The sequence below is a fragment of the Anser cygnoides genome, chromosome 8, assembly GCF_040182565.1.
Source record: "Anser cygnoides isolate HZ-2024a breed goose chromosome 8, Taihu_goose_T2T_genome, whole genome shotgun sequence".
NCBI lineage: Eukaryota > Metazoa > Chordata > Aves > Anseriformes > Anatidae > Anser > Anser cygnoides.
Window position 1 is genome coordinate 16,406,757 of NC_089880.1, and position 23,597 is coordinate 16,430,353.

At 39.7% G+C, this 23,597-nt stretch overlaps 1 protein-coding gene across 1 annotated transcript in view; it reads right to left on the minus strand.

Annotated features, from left to right (window-relative positions):
• The window catches only part of HMCN1 (hemicentin 1), a 199,482-nt gene that overhangs the window by 134,232 nt on the left and 41,653 nt on the right, over positions 1-23,597 (minus strand). Inside the window, 6 exon segments of the mRNA XM_048058996.2 lie at positions 4,900-5,021; positions 8,988-9,132; positions 9,401-9,664; positions 10,253-10,373; positions 14,179-14,285; positions 16,027-16,198. Of these exon segments, the coding sequence (XP_047914953.2) occupies positions 4,900-5,021; positions 8,988-9,132; positions 9,401-9,664; positions 10,253-10,373; positions 14,179-14,285; positions 16,027-16,198 (931 nt within the window).

A 23,597-nucleotide genomic window follows, 5' to 3' on the forward strand; every position in this document is an offset into this window, starting at 1 on the left:
TCAGTCATGCTAACTGATGGGCAATCAAGTATCTTCTGCCATCACTTCAAAGAGGGACCAATCTGGCTTTGGAAACTGATAGGGGTGCAAACCTGGGGTCTTGGATATACCTGGAGCTCTTACCCCGGCAGCAGAACTACAGAAAAGGATTCAGGGGAAGAAGAAAGGTGGGAGTAGACAGAAAGGGGTACAAAAGGGTCCTGCCACACAAAGTATTACCAGTCAGCGCACTTGCTGGACAGAGCCCTGTGCCTGCTCACTGCAGCCTGTCCTATCCTCCTGCTAGATCTCTTCTCAGCTCCATGCTCTCCCTCACCCTGATGCACACACGCTGCAAGCGCCAGCTGCCAGCTGCTGCTGAAACCAGCGTGAGAGGGCTGGGTGCCAGCCACTGGAGTCACAGCAGGGGCAGGGGCGCCCGCTGCCTGGGCATCACCTGCTGGGGAGCCTGGGCTCCAGCACCAGCTGCTGGAGGGGGCGATGGTCTGAGCCACCAGGCACTGGAACGGGAATGGTGTGCGTCCCTAGAACCTGCCCCTGGAAGGGGCTGGCACCAGCGGAGCGAACGCAGGGCTCAGCGCAAGGGGCTGCAGCAAGACCGAGGGTCAGGGCCCATGTCGGCGTCCCCCGAGTGCACCTGCGGTCGATGCGAAGGGGAAGGCAGCAGCAGTGCTGTGGGGCTGCAACAGAGCCCCAGGCCCCAGGCAGAGCACTGGGCAGGAGCTGTGGGCATGGAGCTGCTGGGGGCAGCAGCCGCTCACAACGTTTCAGATAATTTCAAGCTCCTTCTTCCTATCTGTACATATTTTATGTTTCAGCTTCCGCTAGTTGTTATTGTTTGCTTTCTGCTCTACTCATCTGTACGTTTTTAATTGCATTCCTAGAAGGATGCAGCTGCAACAATTGAGCACTGGAATTTAGCTTTGAAGCCACAAATGCTAAAAATAGGAGCAGTTGTCTCGATACTTCTTAAGATATCACTGACAAAGGAGAAAACGTTTAAATGCTGGAGAACATAAATTATGTAACGCTGTGCATTCCGTATGCATTCCACGTACATGGTATGCATAAGATGTTACATAAATGATATATTTATATATTCCATTTGCTGGTTTCCCCACCACTACCCCGACTGTTTCTTGCTACGAAAAATCTGCAGTGAATAATATTCTGACCAGGACGCTTTAGCAGAAGTAAGACAGCTGTAAGAGCAAGACCAAATCTTTATCAGCACACACCAAAAATCAATTATCCTAAGCAAAGCAAGCCTAAGAGAAAAAAAAAAAAAAACCTATCTGTATTTATTAAGGGTGAATGTTGCTCCTAAACTCAGAGCCAGCCGTAACTCTTCCTCATTTAAGTCTCCTGTGGGGTCTCAGATGAGGTGCACTTTAGGCTTTAGGCCAGCTTTAGGCCAGCTCTCTGCATACCAGTGACTCCCTCATACATGCCGCACGCTGGGCGTGCAGCTCTGCTTCCCACGGAGCACAGCCCCTAACACCTCTCGCTCTCACTACCAAAGCAGTGCATTTCAACACAGAGCAGTATCAAGAAAAGCCGGACTTGCTTACTGAGACTGGAGTTCCAGTTTTGCACTTCAGGCTGGGGGGGTTATTTTGGAAGAAAAGATGAATCTTCTCATGTTTTCCATGGGACTATCCCTAAGAGCACGATACTTAAACTTGGAAAGCTAAGAATAGAAAGAGATGAAGGCCAGTACAGGACTAAAACCCCACCGTTATTTGACTGTCAGTCCTTGGGGCACACCTCTAGACTCTTAGAACAACAGTGAGCACACAGCAATCCCCTGGTCAAACTCTAAACTGAATTTCTGGTATTCAGAGCACTTCAGTTAATGTGCCTGTACAAGCTAACAAGCCAGTTGACATTTTAAAGATTTAATACTAGTGAGACGAAGTCAAACTCAAGTGTTTGCTTTTCTTGAAACTGGAAAATGTTGACACAGTTCCAATACCTTTCACACAGCAGCTGACAAAAGGGATAATCTGTGATATACTGTCTGTCAGCTAGTCAAACTAAGAATACTTGAAAAGATTGTTTACTTTGCTTAAAGAAGAAATTTCAGATACTTTTCTTACAAATGTTTGCATACAAGGCTTTCAAAGCATCTCCCTCACATTACTCCTCTGTATGGCTCAAAACAGAACTAGCTGCTCATGTTGACACAGTGTGTCAAGTCTTGGTGGATCTTACAGCGCTTTGTAAATGAGACAATACTGCAATTTCCCCCACACACTCCCCCTTTACTCTCAAGTGCTACCACCAGTATCACAGGAAAAAGGTTAGGAATCTCTTTCAGTTCTCTCTGTAAGGAAGAGGATGGTTGCAACATCCTAACCAAGAATCCTTGTGCACACAGTTTCTGGGGGTGGAATATAACAGCTGCTGGTACTCGTACTCCAAAGCACAGACTGAACGAAGCAAATGAGATATCTTATTCACCAGAAGCATTTTGGTAGATAAAATATGAAACAGTGCTCAGCTAGGACTTGAATAAGTATTGATGTTACTTGAGTACATTGTGTGACTAAAAGGATGTTCCTCATCTCAAATTTACCACTCACTATAAGAAGGCTGTTTCTCTGCAAACTTTGCCTTGCACAGAATCAGTGATGTCAGGCTGTTGGTTTTTTTGTTTGTTTTTAACATGCTTATCCTGCAGTGAGAGGAATGTGCACGTCTGTAAAAAAGAAGATGGAGGGGTATATAGGCACAGTCTTCAACTACTGAGAGGGACGTTTTAGAGAATACGATCTCTGAGCACAAAGGATGAGAATCCGTGGTTGTAATATCCAGCATGGGAAATTCCAACTAGATCATTACGCAAAATATTTTCCTAGTGAGGGCAATTAACCACTGAACAGGCTGCCCATGGAGCTTGTGAAATCTCTGTCCTTGGAGCCATTCAGTGTTTGATTGGACAAGTCCCTGGGAAACGTGATCGAGCTTGGAAGTTAGCTCTGCTATGAGCTGAAAGCTGAACTAGGTAACTTCCAGAGGTCTCTCCAACCCAAACAGTTTTGTGATTCTGCAAATCATGATTCAGGTTAACCATTCTGAATTAGCTAATGTGAGAGATAAAGGACAACCTTTATTTCAAGCAGTTATATGAAAACCTGAGGCTGAATTCAAACTGCTGTGCCAAGCTCTGCTATCATCACTGCCACTTTGACTCAGCTCCAGTGTCTTCCTTATTCAAGGGCACTGATTTACACTTCTACATGCCATCTGGCCTTCTGTTTGGGTGTATCAGACATCTGCAACAGATTTTTATTTCAAAACAGAAATGATTTTTCCTTTCCTTCAGACTGCACCACAGTTTTGAAAAGTAAGCGACAAAGTTTGCTACAGTATGGATAGGGTTTTCACTCACCTACCCATGTATATAAGCAAGCTTTTCTTCTTTAATTTTTCCAACATAAGATGTTTTGCAAAGGTTTCATGAACCTCATGAACACTAGCAGATCAGTGTTTAACTGGAAGGTAATTACTGAATACACACAGTTCTGCTCTAACTAAATAGTCAGGGAGGGACATGATCATTCAGTGCAATCACTGGAGTTGTTCTGTCCATTCTCTTCACCTACTGAACTCAGTGACTTCGCCCAGAAGCCCTCTCAGTGTCTGCTGAAGTACCACACCTGGTTTTATGTCTTCTCCATCTGTGCTTGGGGTGTCCCTAGGCTTAAAGTAACTGAAGCAGAATTTTTCAGATACAGCAAAGGATTCTCAGGGAAGTAAAGCCTGCTGTTTTCCTTTGAGAAACATTTCTAGCTGATATGAAGCTGAAACTCTTAAAATCATATTCTGCAGGCAGTAACCAGTACCCACACATCCCAGATGCCAGCCTGACGGGACACAAGCAGTATAGCTTTACATTTGCCTTCACAGAAGACCAACTTTATTCTCTCCTCTTCTTCCACCCCAGATGCCTACACCCTATACTTGACCAGGATGCCAGTATTCACTTCACAGGAAGGATTCTCTCTCATCACAACTAACTTTTACTAATAATACTAATAATGTTTCTTGGGCATAATCATTTAAGTGCACTGAGTCTAAACTAACACGAGGAAAACACCCTCAGGAAGTGTGACACTCTGTGCTTTATGCTTTGGAACCGCTTTAACACATAGGCACACCAACTATTACTGAAAGAATGACCAGGTTTACACCTTATCTTCCTGGTGAAGTCAGGATCATTTTAAATTAAATAGAAAATGAAGAGAAACAGTAATTAGAATAATCAATTGGATAATCCAGTTAATCCACCCATCAAGACACACTGATTGCCCTTAACATTGTACAAGTCAATTGTCTACAGTCACATTTTTGGGCCAGCAATCAACTAATAACAGTTATTCAAAAGTATCTTTGTGATTAGCCTGATTTATTCACTTATTTTCACTTCCTTCATCCAAGTTATTCACATTTTTAAAAATTCAAAATAATAGATAAGAAAAAAGACTTCCAACAATTTACTGAATCAGAACAATTTTGAACACAACTTTTCTAATTCCTCCTCTACAGGATAATACCTACAATTAAGGAAGCAAACATAATTTCTACAGCTTGAAATAAAAATGAGAACAACTGACATCTCAGATTTCAATTTCTGCTTCTGTGGGCCACATCTATTCTGTAAGTCCAACTGCTTGCAGGAACTAACTAAAACAAATCCCATGCTAATATTCAAAACAGGTTTCCTGAGTATACATCAACACATTTGTGTACATCAGCAAGAAAAAACATATTAATTAAACATATACTTAGAACTGGAAATACCTTTTATTGGTACCAAGTGTCATTTCTTTTTGTTAAACATCCCAGTACAACATGTTACCATATTTCAGCATGGAAGGATGAATTAGTACCCACCTGATACATCCAGAAATGTCTGCGCACGTCCAGTCCCTGCACTGCTAGTTGCAATACATTCATAGAAGCCTTCATCAGACAAGGAGACTTGGTCTATTTCCCAGCTCATGCTAGACGATTCTCTGAAGAAAGGAAAAGGCAGATTTCACTAAATTTCTGAAGGAATAAAGAGGTAAAAGGACTTGGTTTCCTGACTGCAGGCAAAGATTTTCACAATAGGTTAGGTTAGAGGAAAAACAGATTCTCTGCTGAATCAAACTGGATTTATCTATGAACTTTAGTTAAAGAACAGATAAATACATTGTCGGTCTTCTTCTAAGTATTAAGAAATGCAAGCTTTTGCAGAATGTTTCAGTTAAACTTCTACAATGGTGACTAAAATACGTGAATATGTGCCATACAGTAACTAACACCACAGCATTTGCAGTCATTCACTCAGCTGATCATACCTCATTGTTGCATTTACTACTCGAGAAGCAGTAGTTCTTCTCTCTCCTTAACACCCACCAGTTTCTACACAGCGCCAGTCACAGTACTGAACCCACGGCTCTTACTAGAAAGGCTAATGAGGGTTCATCTTCCCAGTGAAGAGCTTCTCATCAAATCTATTTGTAAACCCACTCTTAGGCTCATGGGGTGGGGAGGGTAGCACCTACCCTACTACCTGTTTCAAGGGGACTACATCCAGGCAGCTCTTCCTGCTTTTCAAACTGCAGGGACTACCTCCACCCTAAATATTTAAAATCCAACAAAGAAGTATCCATATGAAGATGACAACAACAGAGGTACAGCCAGGAGAGCAGAAGTTATGACAAGCACTAACTACATTAACTCAATAATCTGCACATTGATTGCCTACCCACACAAAAATAAACAGTGCAACAACTATAAAGACTGAATTGACAGATCCAGGACTAAAAACGGAGAGTGAAATACAGAAGAGAGATGAGCAAAATAACAGAACATGAATTCAGAGAAATACCTGCAGTTTTTTCCTACAAGTTGTGCAAGGTAAAGCTGAGAGGTAATAATATCATGCATCTGTCACATGTAACGTTAAAGTGGAGAAGAAAATAAAAACATGACTGCATTGACTGGTAGGGTCACGTGCTTAAAAGCAAACACTTTTACAGATTCTTAAGATTGAAAACCACATTGTTTTGTTTTATAAGAAATGGTGCAACAAGCACATGGACAATGACATAACGGAGAAAAGCGGGGGTTTGCGTGGTGCCCCAGCACTCCCTGGGGCCAGTTGCTATGGTTTACAAACAAAACCAAGGAAAACAAATATATCCACCACGGCTTGGCAAGTAATTTCCATGTTATGGGAAAACACTAAATTAGTGACCCCTTGGTCTCCATTTTGCTTGTCAGAATATGGTGATTTATCATCCCTTAGTAGATACAGAAAGAAAGAGAAAGCGACTTGGAAAACCTAAGGAAAACAGTGGTGACCTTAAATGGCTTCCTGGTTATTCTACTTCCTTTATATTGATTCTAGATAACCTAATATATCATATGTCAAATCTATGACATTTAACAGTGCTATGCTGGCAAATGGAAATGGCAGCAACTGCCAACACTAAGGATTAAAATAGTATTTCTTCCAAGTGAAAAGTGAGAAACTTCTTCAAGGAAAGTATATTAAAAGTGAAGTTATGCGATCCTATCCTTCTTTATTCCCAACTTTTGCTATATACCAGACGTAGAACATGGAAACCCTGAGAATGGAAGCATACAAGGAGTCCAGAGTGGAGAAGCTTGGTGAACACAGGCCAGGGGGTCTGTTAATAAATACATACAGAAATACAACAGCAGCGACGAGTAACGTACACCTCAACGTTTCTGCTGCACAGTTCAGCGGATACTATGCACAACTCCTTGCCGTATGTCTTACGGCGATAAGTCAGCACCTTTCACAGCATCAAGTCATTTATATACCCAAACCGTTTTATTTTCTCCACATACACAGTATATACAATTAGCTGATCAAGCTGCTTATCTTTCAGAAAACACAACCTAGCCAAGCTGCAGAGTCTGAAGACCAAATCACATCCTGGTTTTTGGTTACTGTAAAAACCATTGGCAGGGAGCACAGTGATAATTCACATCATATTGAGAACTTCAGCTCTTGGTCACCCCAAACCTCCGCACGCTGTATCACCTTTTTCACTCAGAGTGTGGTCAGCAGCAGGCTATGGCTTGCATGACTGAACCAAAACCAAACAAGCTTTCTCTGCTCATACTGTGCTACTTACCACGTAGCTAGGCAGAATATATTCTGCATGGCTTAAGCAAATCAAATACCAAACTTGACTAACAACCACAAATACCACCAGGGTTATTTTTATTTCTTTTTTAAAAATACATGTGTTGCCTTTCATGTCAGTGTTACACATACTAGTTTTGCTGTTTGTGTCCTTTGCAGGGTTGGTGTTGCCATTTGTAATACAGGATGGGTTTTTAAGAAATTAATGCTCATTTACCACTGGAATAAGGTGCTCAATTATTGTTTTTGGTCTCCTAAATCAGACTGGTCAGAAGCCTACAAGAACATTAATCAAAATCCCAATTTCCTTACCAGATCACCACAGGATGCGGAAATGTAGGAAAACAAAGCTTTTTCAATTTTAAGGAAATTTATTTTCCTACAGATATTATTACTCATTTAAAATTAGGAATTGTAATGAGAGTTGACAGCACGTCTGGAATCAAAATGCAAAAAGTCTGCTCGTTTCAAAAACCCTTAACATAAACTCATTCTAACAGCACTTTCACAGGGACAACTGTCATGCTAGAACTACAATATCCAACTTAGAAACAATTGTCTTTTTGAAATAAGTAGAAAAAAAAATGAGCAAAAATGACACCTTGTCACCAAAACAGAAAACTCAAATTCATCCAGTGCAGAGCAATAATACAACTCAGTTCTGAGTCCAACTAGTAAACTGGACAAATCCCATACAGAACCTCACTACTAATAAAATGCAGACAAGACAACTCAAATTATATCCTGTTTGCCTGCAATCAATAACATTTGGCTTGAGATATATTTTGTTAAATTAACTCAAGTAATCTATTCATTCGTCTGTTCTGTAATAAGAGAAAGAAAAATGAGTCCTGATCATGAAGGTGCTGGATATGTGAAAAGCAGGGAGCAGATGTGGGTGGTTTGATAACTAAAGAATGGAAAAATTTACAGAGCTACCAAAGTATGTGCCAGAGTTGAGTAAACGTAAATGGTACATCATTAAACAAAACAAAAGCAGAGAGCTGCAGCATTTTACACTGCCAACGGTATACAAGGAAGTTTCAGAATTTATCTATTTAGTCATCATGTGCTTGTTATTGAATGTTAGAACTTCAGCTTCAGTTTTCTCCTGAAATGCTTCAGGCTTCACAAGAGGCTAATGTAGGCTGCTGATGTTTTTTTCTAGTATATATTTCCCTTTGTTTTCAACTAGCAGAATCATAAAGAAGACTTTGAGTCTATTCACTTGATTTTATTTATTTTTTATTTCTACTGCATTCTACAGAGAAAGAGTAGTCCATTTTCCATACAGTAATCTGAAGAGATTTGTGATAGATTCAGTGTAAGTTTTCCTCTTTTGGGGGATTTTCTAAAGAGGATAATTTCCTAGGATAGGTCATAGATCACATGTCTAAGGGATCCATGAAAGACAAATTGAAATGAAAAGCAAATTCCTTTATGCTACATAGTCATCTATATATAATTGCAGAGGTGTATTGGGAGCAAGGTAGTTACTGATCTATTTTACAGAACTTGTAAATATATAAATTAAAAAGCATTTGCCTTCTAGAGTTCTAAATACAGCTTATGGTAATTTAAGAGCACACATTTGAAGGGATTTTTGACCAAAACCATATGATCTCACCATTTATACAGATGGTGTGCTCCCTTGTGAAACATGCATATTTGTTATAAATCTCTCCATAGAATATAGATTCCCTAACAATTATCACCAAAAACAAAAGAACATAAGTAATAGGATATAAAGTATAACAGTAAATAGAAATCATAGGATATAAATGGGATTGGAAAAAAAAAAAAAGTCTCTACTTACTTGAAGAACTGATCCTCTCCTAGTTTTACTCCATTTTTAGTAAAACGCTGAGTGAAAGGTATAAGACTTTCTACATGGCAAGGAACAGATCCTGGCTGTAAGTAATACCCTGGAGTCTTACTGGGCATTGTAACTTTTGGAGCATCTGAAGAAAGGAAACATTTCCCAACAGATTATTAACAGCTACTAACATACTTCGTCTTTTCCTTTTATTAAAAGGAAAATCAATTTCTGTTTTTATTATCTGTTAAGTATAACAATTAACTTGTTCTTCAAAACTCTGAAAAATAACTTTGGAAGAAAATGGAACACACAGAAAGTACTTGTATAAAACAGAAAAAAATGAAGAGATATCAATTTTAACTAAATCAGATATGACAAATTTACATTACATTGAAATTAACATCTCTTACCAGGAGTAATACTAGAAAATGAAACGCTTGAAACTCTCTGAAAAAGATAATCATCCTTGTCATAGCCCATTATTTTAACAAAAAAAGCTTCATCTGGTGGAATAAAGTCAGAAATATTCCATAATCCATAGGGCTTTCTGTCAGGATAGTATTTCACAGGCAAGGTCTTAAGAAGTTCTCCTGTAATACTCAGAAGTTCCAGTCGATCTACTCTAGCTGGAAGAAGGATCCCTGTGGTATTTAGTAGCACGAAGGTAGGAATCCCTAGAAAAAACAGAAACATGCTATTTCAAGTGTGTGTTGTTTAAAAAAAAAAAAAGATTAAATTCCATATCTTTGGCCCACCATCCCATGAATGCACCATTCAGTTTCAACCTTTACTTACCAAGTACTAGGAAACTAAACTGTTCTAAATTGTGCTCTGCATATTAGCTGTCAGGAGACACAGCACTGATTAGGGCTGAAATTACTGACTTCCAACAGGTGTTTCTGAAATAGCAGCCGCTTTATTAACTCCCCGCCAAGCCCCAAAGAGAAAAGTTTTTTCTTAGTCTCCAAAAGTAACAGAAACAGAGTTGCAATTTTGAGGCATTTCATAGCAAAAAATGTCAGAATTTATGGGACATTAAAAATAAAAGCCACAGAGCTAACACAAAAATACATGGCAATATGATGAGAGAAGAACATTGGCTGCTGTCACACATTCAAAGCCCTAAGAACAAGAAGACAGTGGCCCCAAAGTTATCACAAAGTTCGCCACAGAGATCATCCTAGAGTTCTACTTGATCCTGGGGACCCCAACATACTCTCAAAAGAGGTTACTGCTTAGCATGGAATAAAATGGAAACAAACCTTGCACTGGCCTGCTGGATGTTTTCTTAAAGTCTAATGTCGGCTTCTTAGAAAACCCAGCTCGAAAATCAATAGTGCTGAGACCTGTGATCCGAACAGAGTGCCTTCCACTGCTCGATGTCTGAAAAAGCAAGTTGAAGATCACGGGCACCATGAGCATTTCAGGATTTCCAAGTTTCTGAACCATCCACCAAGTTCAGTAGACAGAATTCAGCTTTCATTAAAAACAAGACAGAAAGGAGGCCTACATCAAAAGTTACACATAAGAAGGCCTTAATAGTGCTTTACTTTTAGATACTGCACCCGACAGCTGTAGTGTCTGCAAAAAGAGCCAATTGATTTGTCTCCGAGGTACACAAGTCCAACAATTACTTGTAACATGTCAGTGATGGTAATTGGAGAACATGTCTGGAAGTTAACATTTTGGCTACTTTAAAAGTATATTACAAAATAGGAAATGAAACAGAAGTCAACAGGAAAAGTCAGTGTAAATTTTTCGCTGATGTACAGAAATAACAATTTATGTCCAGTGCTACAATAATTTATACCACCTTTTCTATTTAATAAAAAGATCATTTTTTTAAAAACATACACATAATCAATCTTATCTGTGAGGCATATGCAAACATTGCAGGCATTGCATATCCTGAGATAAGCTGCATGTACAGACCAGCCTCATTCAATACTGCACATTAAAGTTCTTCTCCTTCCTGGTCAAGGTCTCCATTGGAAAGCAAAGGATGCTCCTCATCCTGCTTGTCCCCACCCTGCCTTAAGCTCATTCCACTCGTATCAGCAAAACCCCAGAGCGCAAAGCAGCCCCAGCCAGCCACTCTTGCACAGTGCCGACCACTTTGTGAAAAGCCTTTGTTTGATGTTGTTTGGAGGTACAGCAACTTCCACGCAAGTCCTCAATCCTGCAATTCTTTTGATTCGCCTTCTTTGAGCTACCTTCTGTCACTGCATGCTGAGAAGGAAAAGGCTGCCTGCTGCCTGCCCAGAGTGCCCAGAAGCCCGGGGGCATTTGTCCTCCGCTACTTCCACGTCATTTGGGTGTTAGGGAAAAACCGCTGTACTGCACTGAGCACACTGTTAGACTCTACAGACACCTAACACTGACAAACCCATGGATAATTTCAACCAGAACAGTAGGAAAAAATAAAAGACTTGAAAGGCTGTGAAGAGTGATATCTACGATGCCAAGATCTCATCCGAATTTAGTAGAACCTACTCTGATTTTTTCTTCTGAGACAATGCAACCTGTGCGACACACAATGTAAAGAAAATCAGTATCGAAGTGACATCCTTCCATTTAGATTTATCTATCTAGAGCATTATCTGATCCAATCTAAAAATACATAATTCCATCAGTTAGTAAGCATCTCCAACACAGCCACAGGTGACTATTAAATTAAGCAGTTGTTTCTTATAACTAACTGTCAGACACTATGACAAATTGCTGTCTATGTGATTAAAACAACCTATTTGCTTCTATTTGCTCGGCCTTTCACCTCAGAAAAAACTACCATTAAGGCCTTCTTCTATACAAACCAGCTGTTAACAATACAAAGAAATATTTAAGTGAAGTGTGTCAAACTCATGTTAGCAAGCATTAATTAGCAGTTAAAATTTTGTTAGATATGGTGACAAAATTCTTTTTTATAGCCTTATGCATCTGTATGAGGAGTTTACAGTACGATTAAACTTTTCATAAGGCTTTTCCTTGCACCCTTAAAATCTTAGGGCAAATGAAAAAAAGCCAATGTAAACAACCCAAGGAAAAATAATCCATTGGGAAATTATTTCTCTTTAGGAATTATTCAGACTTTTGGATACTTGTGAAGTTTTAAGGCAATAACCTTATAAAATATTACCATTTATTAACAATAAATGCATCTAGCACAGTCGTAACTAAAAGCTATGCAGTGCTATGCAAACACCTAAGAATAAACTTCATCCCAGAGGACTGCTTTCCAATTAGTAATTTTCTATTTTCAGTATATGTAGTTTATCAAGGATCGCTGGAATTGTACATTAGTGTTTCTCCTCCCAGTCTGGATGACTGAAATAAGAATAAACAGATATAAGAACAGTTCCAGCACAATACAAAAAGCAAACACATATTTGTCAAATGAGTCAGAAAAAAATGCTTTCTTGTCTGGCAAACAACAGAAAATAAAAATTGCCCAAAATGCATCTATAAACATGTTTGAAAAGTGCAGAGGTTTTGGTTAAAAAAAAAAAAAAAAAAACTAACAAAAAAGTACTAATTTTTATACAATTTGTTTCACACAACTGAAAAAATCAAGCTACAATGGCTAAATAATTTTTAATTGCATAGTTATATTTATGTATTTATCTTTACAATGATGGAGATATGCAGCTGAATTAGGCTTTAAGGAATGCACTCATTAAGCAGAAATTTTCTGGACTCATTTGTCATTACACTCCTTTGAACCAGTTGCATTTGGCTGCAAGGCTGACTTGATCACAAGTTTTTTCTGTTGATTTCTCATTGCTTTTTCTCTTCCTTTCTCAATCACACAGATGATCATTTAACCATAACCAGGAGGGAAGATTTTGTGGCATGGCTCATCTGGAAGAGTCGCGTCCTACTGCTTAACAACAGACTCCAACAGCAGCTGGTGACTTCTCACTTCTGCCTCTCCTCCCCAGACTCACCTGCATCATCCCCTTGCCTTTTCAACTGGAAACACCTTCCCAACCTACTTCAAAGAATCTTTTGAGTCAGCAGACAGGCCTTTGTGGGAGGGATTTAGCAAAAATAAACTGATGCTCCCTCTTGTATTAAATGAGTCAGACTGTTCTATTCAGGGCCATCTGATGGTAGGTAATTCAGCAGTATGACCAGCTTGTCTCAATGTTACACAGTGAGCCTTTAAATGTGGCATGCTCTTCTCTCAGCAGCTTCTAGAACCCAGAAATTTGGGCAGCACTGTGCAGACACACACAAGTTGGAGGTCTCTTCCAACCTAGATGATTCTGTGATTCTGTGACTTGGCTCAGCTCCCAAAGAGGCCTCAGAGCCGCAATGGCCAGCCACGGCCAGGGAGAGACCACAGAGCTCTCTGCACTCTGCTTCTCTGCAGGGCATGGAATGTTTATTAAATTGCACGTTTCTCCCAAAAGACTACAACAAGCTATAGAGCTGAGCTGTGAGACCTAAGGCTCCGACTGCTGAAGTTTGCTCAGTACTCAGTATGCCTGATGTTACAAAGTCCAGCAGGACCCAAACCATTTTTTTTGCAGATCACCAGGGTGTCTCCATACCATTTTTTTCAGCATTTCCAGTCCTGGCAGCATACAAACATTCAATGAGTTCTCTATATAACTCAACATTTGAGTATTACTGCTAGTCATGTTGATCTTACCTTCTTAATGTTTCCACATCTTTTTGGATTCATTCTGTAACTGAATGTGCCAGGATACCACTCACATGAACAAACTGATTTACAATAATGTAGGACTCAAATAATTTACTGAGAATGAGTTTGAATTAAATGTAGATTTGCTGACTTTTTGAACCCACTAGCAAAAATCTTTGGCCTACAAAGTACATATCATCTCCCCCTTCCAGCCCTCCAGACTTTCTGTGCACAGCAAAGCCTCTCAATGCCCCTGATCTCTACAGTCTCTGCTCACTAGACATCAAAAAATTCAGTGTTCACTTCATCTTTTGTCCATCCAAAGAATTTGACCTAAACCAGTAACTTTTAATATGTTAACATCTCATTAAGAATTTTATGATACTGCCTTCAAAATATATCACATATAGTTCAAAAAGGACATTTAGTATAACACAAACTCATCTGTGGGTATCTATGATAAGAAAATACAGTAAATCATTACACAACCCTCTTGTAAACTCTGGGGAAATTCATACACAATTTCTACAATAACTATACCTTAATTGTCCATGTTCCAGGCTCTGGGTCTTTGACATTTACTACCTTTGCAGAGTTGTGGATATTTAGCAGTTCATTCAGTCCTGATCCTTTACTGATCTGCTTACCTAAAAAACAAACAAACAAAAAGAAACAAACAGAGAGTAAATACAGTACTATCTAAAAAATAGTAAATGTAATATTTTTCTTCGTGTCTGAGGTACAGTTGATATTTGACTTACTCACTACTCAGTTGAGTCAATGACATTTGCAACACTCAAAATCCCCTGTAAGTTCTTGCAGGGAATAGAACACTAAAAATGCTCCTTAATTTTCACTCTTTTCATTCATGTGGGAGCTTTAATATAGCCTTCAGCATTACAGTTGTTGGGTTTCCTTACAGCTGTAAGTAAAGCAAGTTCTCTTCACAGACAATACACAGCTCTCAGTGAAAGAAGGCAGCACAGAAGCAAACTCCCTCAAAGGGGATCCTAGAAGACACTTAGCCTAACCCACATGGCAGCTGCCAGCCCTCCCACTGTTCCATCCTGCAGACCTGTTCCAAGCTGGATAAACCCCACAATGGATAAAATCCACAAGTAAAAATATTGATAAGCAAGGTTCTCTTGGCAGACAAGAATTAGCCTGTGACTAACAACAGCAGGAACGCTTACAAGATCCTCACAGAAGATTTAGCCTGTTAGACATCATAGACCTTGACAGAAGTTAAGTTTTCATAACGGACCATACCACACTTCATGTGTACACCTTTCCATACAAATATATGGATGGTTCTATGTAGGAACAGGTTCCCTGTAGAGGAATTTTTCTCCCCCAAGGCTGACTGAGGAGTACTATCATCAATCAAAACAGGTCTGGATGTTTCAGAGCACTGAATGGAAAGCTTAAGTTACAGATGGGATGTTCCAGTGTCAATTTTTAAGAGCTTACCAGACAAGCCTCCACTAACTTCAGTTAAACTACATAGATTTAGATGCATGGAGCTAACCTACAAGAAAGAAAAGCAGACAGATGGGGTCAAAGCTTCAGCTGAGCCTGAGAGTTGCACCCAGGATTGTGTGTTATTGTGGTTTGAAGGGACACTGAGAAAATCTCTTTCCTGTAAAGAAAGAAGAATGCCTCAGTGGAGGACACCCAGATTGTATTGCTGGGAAATAATCATGTGCATAGAATATTTTCAAGATACTATAACTTATGCTATATCCTCAGCCAAAAATCATTCAAGGAATACAAAGTATGATTTGCATTTATTTCTGGAGGGCTGGCTCCAGGTTCCTAAGGCATCAACATAAAAACAAACAATAACAATAAACAGTAGATTTGTTGAAAATACTTTCAACTACAAATTAGCATCCAAATATGTGATTCTCCTTCCCCACCACACACTGTTCAGCTACAGATGGGTGCATGAGAGAGGATTTGATTCTGAATGCTCTCTCAGTTCAATGAATGTGGAGCTTGGTTTAGCACTCACCACATAAAAACAACCATCATGTGCAATCCATTAACAATGGTTCAATGAGTACACAAATATAGGATATGAAAAGCAAAAGAAAAGTATCCAGAAATTTGGAATGGAAGGACAAATACCAAGAAAGCAGAAGGAGGTGAGAATTGGTCAGAATAGGGAGGATTTCCAGGTTCCAAGTGCATATATCCAGAGATCCTGTATTTGAAACAAAAAATAAAAAATAAAAAAAATCCTGAAATCTTGGTACTGCTTTTCAAAATTGGAAACACATTCATGGATCACATAAGTATGGTCTTCCCTGTTTGAAGACAGTAGAGATTATTTGTCTTTTTCATTCACTTTAATGGTATCATAAAAAAAATCACAAACTACTTCACCTAATGGATCACGAATCTCAATTGCTGGTGAAGGACCACTCAGGGACACAGTAACCTCTTTTAGACTTGGATCAAAAGGGATCTGCCAAGTATTTACAGCCATGGTCAAATGGTCTGTAGACAAGAGATGCACTTTGGAGGCTTGAACCGCTTCTTCGACCCATTTCAACACCTACGAAAGAAAGTAACCGTCATTATTCTGTTGAAGTATCATAGAATGGCCTGGGTTGAAAAGGACCTTAAAGATCATCTAGCTTCAAACCCCCTGCTCTGGGCAGGGTTGCCAACCAATAGAGCAGGCTGCCCAGAGCTGCATCCAGCCTGGCCTTGAATGCTTCCAGGGATGGGGCATCCACAACCTCTCTGGGCAACCTGTTCTAGTGCCTCACCACCCTCTGAGTGAAAAACTTTCTCCTAATATCTAACCTAAATCTCCCTTGTCTTAGTTTAAAACCAATCCCCCTTATCCTATCACTACCAACACATGTAAACAGGCATTCACCCTCCTGTTCATACGCTCCCTTCAAGTACTGGAAGGCTGCAATTAGGTCTCCCCAGAGCCTTCTCTTCTCCAAGCTAAACAAGCCCAGTTCCCTCAACCTTTCTTCATAGGAGAGGTGCTCCAGCCTTTGATCATCTTGGTGGCCCTCCTCTGGACCTGTTCCAAGAGCTCCACATCCTTCTTGTGCTGGGGGTCCCAGGCCTGCACACAGTATTCCAGGTGGGGTCTCACAAGAGCAGAGTAGGGGGGACAATCACCTCCCTCTCCCTGCTGGCCACCCCTTTTTTAATGCAGCCCAGGACATAGTTGGCCTTCCGTGCTGCAAGAGTGCACTGCCGGCTCATGTCTAGCTTCTCGTCCAGTACTGTCAATAATATTTGTTAATATTATTATTAACAATTAATTTGTCAATATAATTAATAATATTTGTACTGTCAATAATATTTGTTATTGTTTTCTGTTGAAGTACTGTTCCTACTGTCTTGTAGAGATTCCATGTTAATTTGTTGTAATACAAGACCCCAACTTTCACCTAGGTTGTTTGTTGTTTTGTTTTTTAAATCATTATACATCACACAGCTACCACATCACACTGAGCAAACAGGCTGGTAAAGGACTTGCCTAATACAGTGACAATACATTAATTTCAATGAAGATATTCTACAGACAGTGTAAACAGAATTTGCACTCATATCAGCAGGACGCTATAGCACAGGAATACAAAAAGAACTGACATTATATCACCTCTGCACTTCGAATACATAGGAAAAAGCACCAACACCAAGTGAAGGCACGCTTCTGTTTCTACTTCAACTGTTCACATCAAGAATACACACACACAACATGACAAAACAGATCACCTGGAAAAATAACAAGGACCAAAACTATATTGTCTTATCTGTGGCATTATCCATTCTGAAGTGAACAGGCTTATTTGACACATTAAGGAAAATATATTTTCAAAAATATTAATAGAATCACAGAATCATCTAGGTTGGAAGAGACCTCCAAGATCACCTAGTCCAACCTCTGACCTAACACGAACAAGTCCTCCACTAAACCACTAAACCACATCACTAAGTTCTACATCTAAACGTCTTTTAAAGACCTCCAGGGATGGTGACTCAACCGCTTCCCTGGGCAGCCCATTCCAATGCCTAACAACCCTTTTGGTAAAGAAGTTCTTCCTAATATCCAACCTAAACCTCCCCTGGCGCAACTTTAGCCCATTCCCCCTCATCCTGTCACCAGGCACGTGGGAGAACAGACCAACCCCCACCTCGCTACAGCCTCCTTTAAGGTACCTATAGAGAGTGATAAGGTCGCCCCTGAGCCTCCTCTTCTCCAGGCTGAACAATCCCAGCTCCCTCAGCAGCTCCTTGTAAGACTTGTTCTCCAGACCCCTCACCAGCTTCGTTGCACTTCTCTGGACTTGCTCTAGCACCTCGATGTCCTGCTTGTAGCGAGGGGCCCAAAACCAAACACAGTACTCAAGGTGTGGCCTCACCAGAGCTGAGTACAGGGGGACAATCACTTCCCTAGCCCTGCTGGCCACACTGTTCCTTGTGCAAGCCAGGATGCCGTTGGCCTTCTTGGCCACCTGAGCACACTGCTGGCTCATATTCAGCCGACTACCAACCAATACTCCCAGGTCCTTCTCCGCCAGGCAGCTTTCCGACCACTCATCTCCCAGCCTGTAGCGCTGCTTGGGGTTGTTGTGCCCCAGGTGCAGGACCCGGCACTTGGCCTTGTTGGACTTCATACAGTTGACCTCAGCCCATGGGTCCGGCCTATCCAGATCCTCCTGCAGAGCCTTCCTGCCCTCGAGCAGATCGACACACGCACCTAACTTGGTGTCGTCTGCAAACTTACTGAGGGTGCACTCAATCCCCAAATACCACACAATCTTCACAGAAGATATTACTACAGCCAAGATCAGCATGGTGTTGAAAGGAGTAAAGGAAGATCTCTATAGAGCATCCACACTTACACTGTAGCATTATACTTTCAAATAGAAATTAGGAATACAAATGCATGCGTATTTCTGGTCATACACTACTAAATACCTGAAGCAAGAATGAAAGTTCCCTTATTCAGGTGTGTTGACTAATCGCCAACTATGGACTTTGTTGTTTTTTGGTTTTTTGTTTGTTTTTAAATCTAAAGCACCTAATACAGAGTACTGTTAGACACAGAATGCAGGACAGAATGGAGAACAATGCTGTGGAAAATAAAGTTCTGTGACTAACATTGAATTTGTGCTTTACAGAATTTTAATCCTTAACTGTACTGTTTTTAATCAACAATTATCAAATAAAAATTCAAAACAGATGTACATCATCACCTAACCCCTCTGTGAGGAAAGCTGGTTCCACAGCAGGCCCGCCAGCCAAGACGGCGGCGCCTCTGTGAAGGCCTGCTTTGGAAGGGAGAATGCTGCATGGTGGTGAGGAAAAGAAAGTGAGAAGCAGCCCTGCAGCACCACGGTGACTGCACAAGATTTTGAACTGAACAATAAGCTAACCTGGATGTGTCATCTACCAGCAATGGAGGGCTCTCAGCAGTGTATTTGCTCATACATTTTATACTACAAATGCCCAGGAACCTTTGCATCTTTGCACATATGTAAAAGAATTTTAAATAAAGGTCATCATCCAAAAAACATGTGAAGTGGTGGAGGCGTGTTTTCATAAATTATTATCCCTGTACTACCAGGGATGCCTCACCTAAGACATGCTGAATGCTCCCAGTGCAACGTGAAGCAAAACAGCATTGGCCATGTAACAAAAGCGCTGTGTATACGCCACACAAGGGTCTGTGTTAGCAAGGAACTTAAGTGTACTTTAAAAAGAACATGCAAAAATCAGAGTAAAATCAACTATGCTACTCAAGGCCTCTGAAGTAATAGTACCCAAGAGAGAAAGACCATTTCTGTAACAGCTAGTGATACCAGCTATTCAGCAACTGTTTACTTTAGATGAGCTGTTGAATGCTGAAACAGAAACAACAAGGCTTCAAAAAGATCCAGCTAATTTTACATTTTACTTTTTAAAATTATACGTTTGGCTCCAAAAATGCTTCCCAAAGTGATTTCAATTGTGGTAGGTATATGGAAAGGTTTCTAGTTAATTCAAGGATCTTACCTTTGCAGGAAAGTTTTTAAACAAATTGTAAAATTTAATTATCCTACATGAATTTTCAGAAGAAAGGAATTTTCAAGTCTAGCTTAAATGTGTTTCATATTAAGCAAAATAAATCAGGTCACAAGGTAAACTTCTGCATCCTTGTAGAAGTTTTACCAATAGGTAAGTCACACTGTTATTTATACACAAAATTCTTTCAAAACTCAACCCACAATGCCAAAATGGCAACCCACCCATTGAGTGCTCCTGGACCAGGTCCTGCGCTTAGTTCTCACATTTGTAAAGAATCAGAAGGTCCAAGCCGTCAGCAGCTTAGCTCACTCCCATTCACTAGCCTTGTGAGAGATGATTCTCTGCAACTTGTTCAGTTTTCTAATAAAATCATTATTTCACAATAAAAATAAACTAGAATTTGATTTCTCCCCAGTGCAGCATAGCAATAACTATCAGGCTTTCCCAACAGGCTGCTTTGTGACAATTTTACTTGCTGGGATGAACCCTGAATTGCCTTCAGTCAGCAATTCTCCCTTCCCTTCCTCCCCTTGCCCCACACCCCACATCTCCCAAAAAACACAAACAACCAACTTTTTTGTATTACTAATTAATCATAATTAATTTTTGGTTGTATTAATTGAAACTGTGTTTTTTTTTTTCCTTTTACAGACATAGCCACCTGTATTAGAAAGCAAATGGAAAGAACGCAATTCTACCTAGATCATTCTGGAAACACTACTAAAGCTTGACAAACCATATCTCTGCATTATAAACCAACACAAGATACCTGGCCAGGATTGCTCTAAACCACTTCTGCACCGAATAAGTGATTTAAGTTTGTTGGGATTACAATGATAAAATTACTAATGGAGAACATACATGATTCCAGTGATCCCAAAGCACTTTGCTGATCTTTGACTTAGCTATTGCTGCGGTCATGCTGCAACACAGATAGTTGAAGGATCTGGATTTAAAACAACCCAAAGAGGGGGACGTCTTAAGCTGCAGTCACCAAAACTCCATAGCAAATAGCTTCAACAAAAGAGTTTAAGGAAAGCCATATCCATCCAGATTTAAAACAAAGAGCCTGTGGGTTTTTTCCCCTCCCATTATTTCTCTTAGACTACTACATCATATTAATTCCCTTTAGAAAAGATCTCACTTTTATACAGCACAGCTTGCTTCAAGCCACTACAGTACTATGTTACAGCTTGTAAAATTATGGGGGGCAAGTGGGAAGGCTCTCCAGTGGGAAATTTATCAGCAGCATGCAACCGTTTATTTCAAAACAAAAATCTAATCAAAACAAATACTTTTATGAGCCCCAGATATCCTTTTTGGCAGAGAGGAGTGCTGAGCCATGGAAATCATTCCAAAAGCTCACTTTTTTTTCCAAAGGTAAATTATATGAGGCCTTGTAGCCTATAAAAGTATTAGAAGAACAAAGAACACTTAAATTAGAAAAGGTGTTTTCAGTAAACGCAGTTAAGTGAATCCAATCCTCTTCTACTCCCCTGCTATCTGACAAAAAAGCAATTTCAGTTAACCATCAAGTCAATTCAGACAACATTCTGCCACAAAATACCAACACCGATTCAAACAACACAGAAAAGAACCTACCCATCAGCTCAGCTCAATGCATGTCCATTGCTGAAAAAGCTAGTATACTTGTAACTGTGATGCTACTCTGGTTATTCTAAGGAAAGCTGCTGGTCTTTGGATAAAATAAACATATCTAGCATTAAAATGGTTCTGTTTCAGCTTCTTCTGAGCCATCCTTCTTCAAACAACAGTCAGACAGCACCTCTTGAGCATGTTCTGCAAAGACCAGCTATCAACTATTTCTGTCTGTGGAAGGGAACCAACTCTTTAGCTTTTGGCTTTCCTGTTAAGACAATCCAGCATAGTACTCACTGCATTAAGCCATGCTGATTTTGGAAAGGGAATGACGCATCTTACCAGAAATGGGAGCTGAGCATCCTTGATAAAATCCAGTAAATAGTTCATTAATACATAATCAAACTAGATCAGAAGTCTAATCTGAAGGGCATATAATTATCTATGAGTCTATTAGTGATGCAAAAATACAGGTCCACAGGTTAGTTTCTGCATTGCTTTGTCAAATTTCATATGATTGAACTACTACTATATGATCCCAGATGTCTGCATAAAAACAGAAATAAGTTTATACATATTTGCAAGACAACACATTTCAGAAGTTGTAAATCACAATGATTTGATTGATTTCCAAAGTTGTATGCTGAATGTGATTGGTTATGGCATTTCTCAGTACATCTGGAAAAGTTTGGTAATAAACTTAACCTAACGAAGTGAGAGAGAGATGACATGTCTGACACAGAACATTTTGAACATACCGCCACCAGCACACAATAAAAATAGCATTGATCTAACAGCAGATGACCAAAATTGATATGACTAGATCCTGCAGGAAATCTCAACACAGAGAATTAGTTATGTTCTCTTTCCATGAGAATGGAAGGTGACTTTTTCTCCATCTCTACCCTTCTCCCCTCTTCAACTCTCACTTTACAATTAAGAATGTTCATTCAAAAACTATTCATGCCCACTAATCCGTTGCAAGGTTTAAGTTAGCACATAAACGTGATCATAAAGCACTTAAGCTTATTTTTTTAAAACAGTAAAACACACTGAGAGGCCCCCAGAAATACATTTTTAATATCTCTTTGCTTTCAGAAAGATTCAAAATGACAGCTTCAGAGAGAAAAAAAAAAAAAGAAAAAAAAGTCTTGTATTTTTAGATCAATTTAAGCCAGCTGAGTTAAAATTAAGGGAATCTTCAACTGGATGGATGAGTACATACTAAATTTTGGAGTCTCTACTATAACTAGATAGTTTCAGGCATAAAAATAAATTCTGAGGAGGTAAAAATACTTCAACATTTACCAAGGTCCAGTCCAAGTCCAGAACAGAGATTTAGCTCAAACTGTAAATCTTTACCTATTTGCTTTCTGTTTTAAACGAAAACCGTCCTCCACTATGTAAGAGTTTTCCAGATACCCTGAGGATTATTCTTTGACCTATTTTGACCTATTGTGAATACACAGTAAAGTAGTGCTGGCTTGAGAGTTTCAGGAAAATCCAACAAACAGTAAACATCAGGCATAGGCTCTCAAGCACATATTATGCTAATGTAGTCTGACGTTAGGCACATGGAAGTGTATTACCTTATATAAATATATATAAAGTATAATCTTTAGACCCTCTAGTTCCTTCTCTATATTTTATATTCACTAAATTGACAAGGGTTCTGTCTTCATTCCTTTAATTTTAGTTTGTGCAGTCACCTTGTGTAACTGCCAAGCTATCACATTAGCCACACCACCTTAATCCCTTTGGTACTCTTTTACCAGAAGAAGAAGAGCAATACCTTTGTATCTCTCAGAATTGTTATGGGAAAAGATAGAGCAATGCTTAGGAAGTACTCTGATACTACAGTAAACCTTAGCTAAAATTCCAGTTTATGAATTGTATGCAGGCTGGCTGATGACCATGAACCTATTTCAATTCTCTTATAGCAGAATTTGCCCTTAAAGTAACTTTTCCCTGGGATGATGCATTTTGTGTTATGCAACTGACATTACAGAAAAAAAAGAGAGCAAAACCACCTTTGTTTTTAACACAAATATACATCAGAACTGGAAGCTACTGTGAGTAGCTTAAATTCAGAGCAGAACCTAATCTCAGTTTTTAAGCAAATGTTTCTGAGAATTTTTCAAGTTCAAAAGTGAAAATGGAAGCCAAGAGAATTACCCAGCTGTCGTTAGTCTGGCAATAACTTGCTTGTGAAGTTAACTTTTTTCCCCCTGAAGTTCAACAGGCAATTCTGGGAGACGCATTTCCCAACCCTGTCATTCCAATAAGGTTTGCAATACTGCTGTAACACTGGTTTT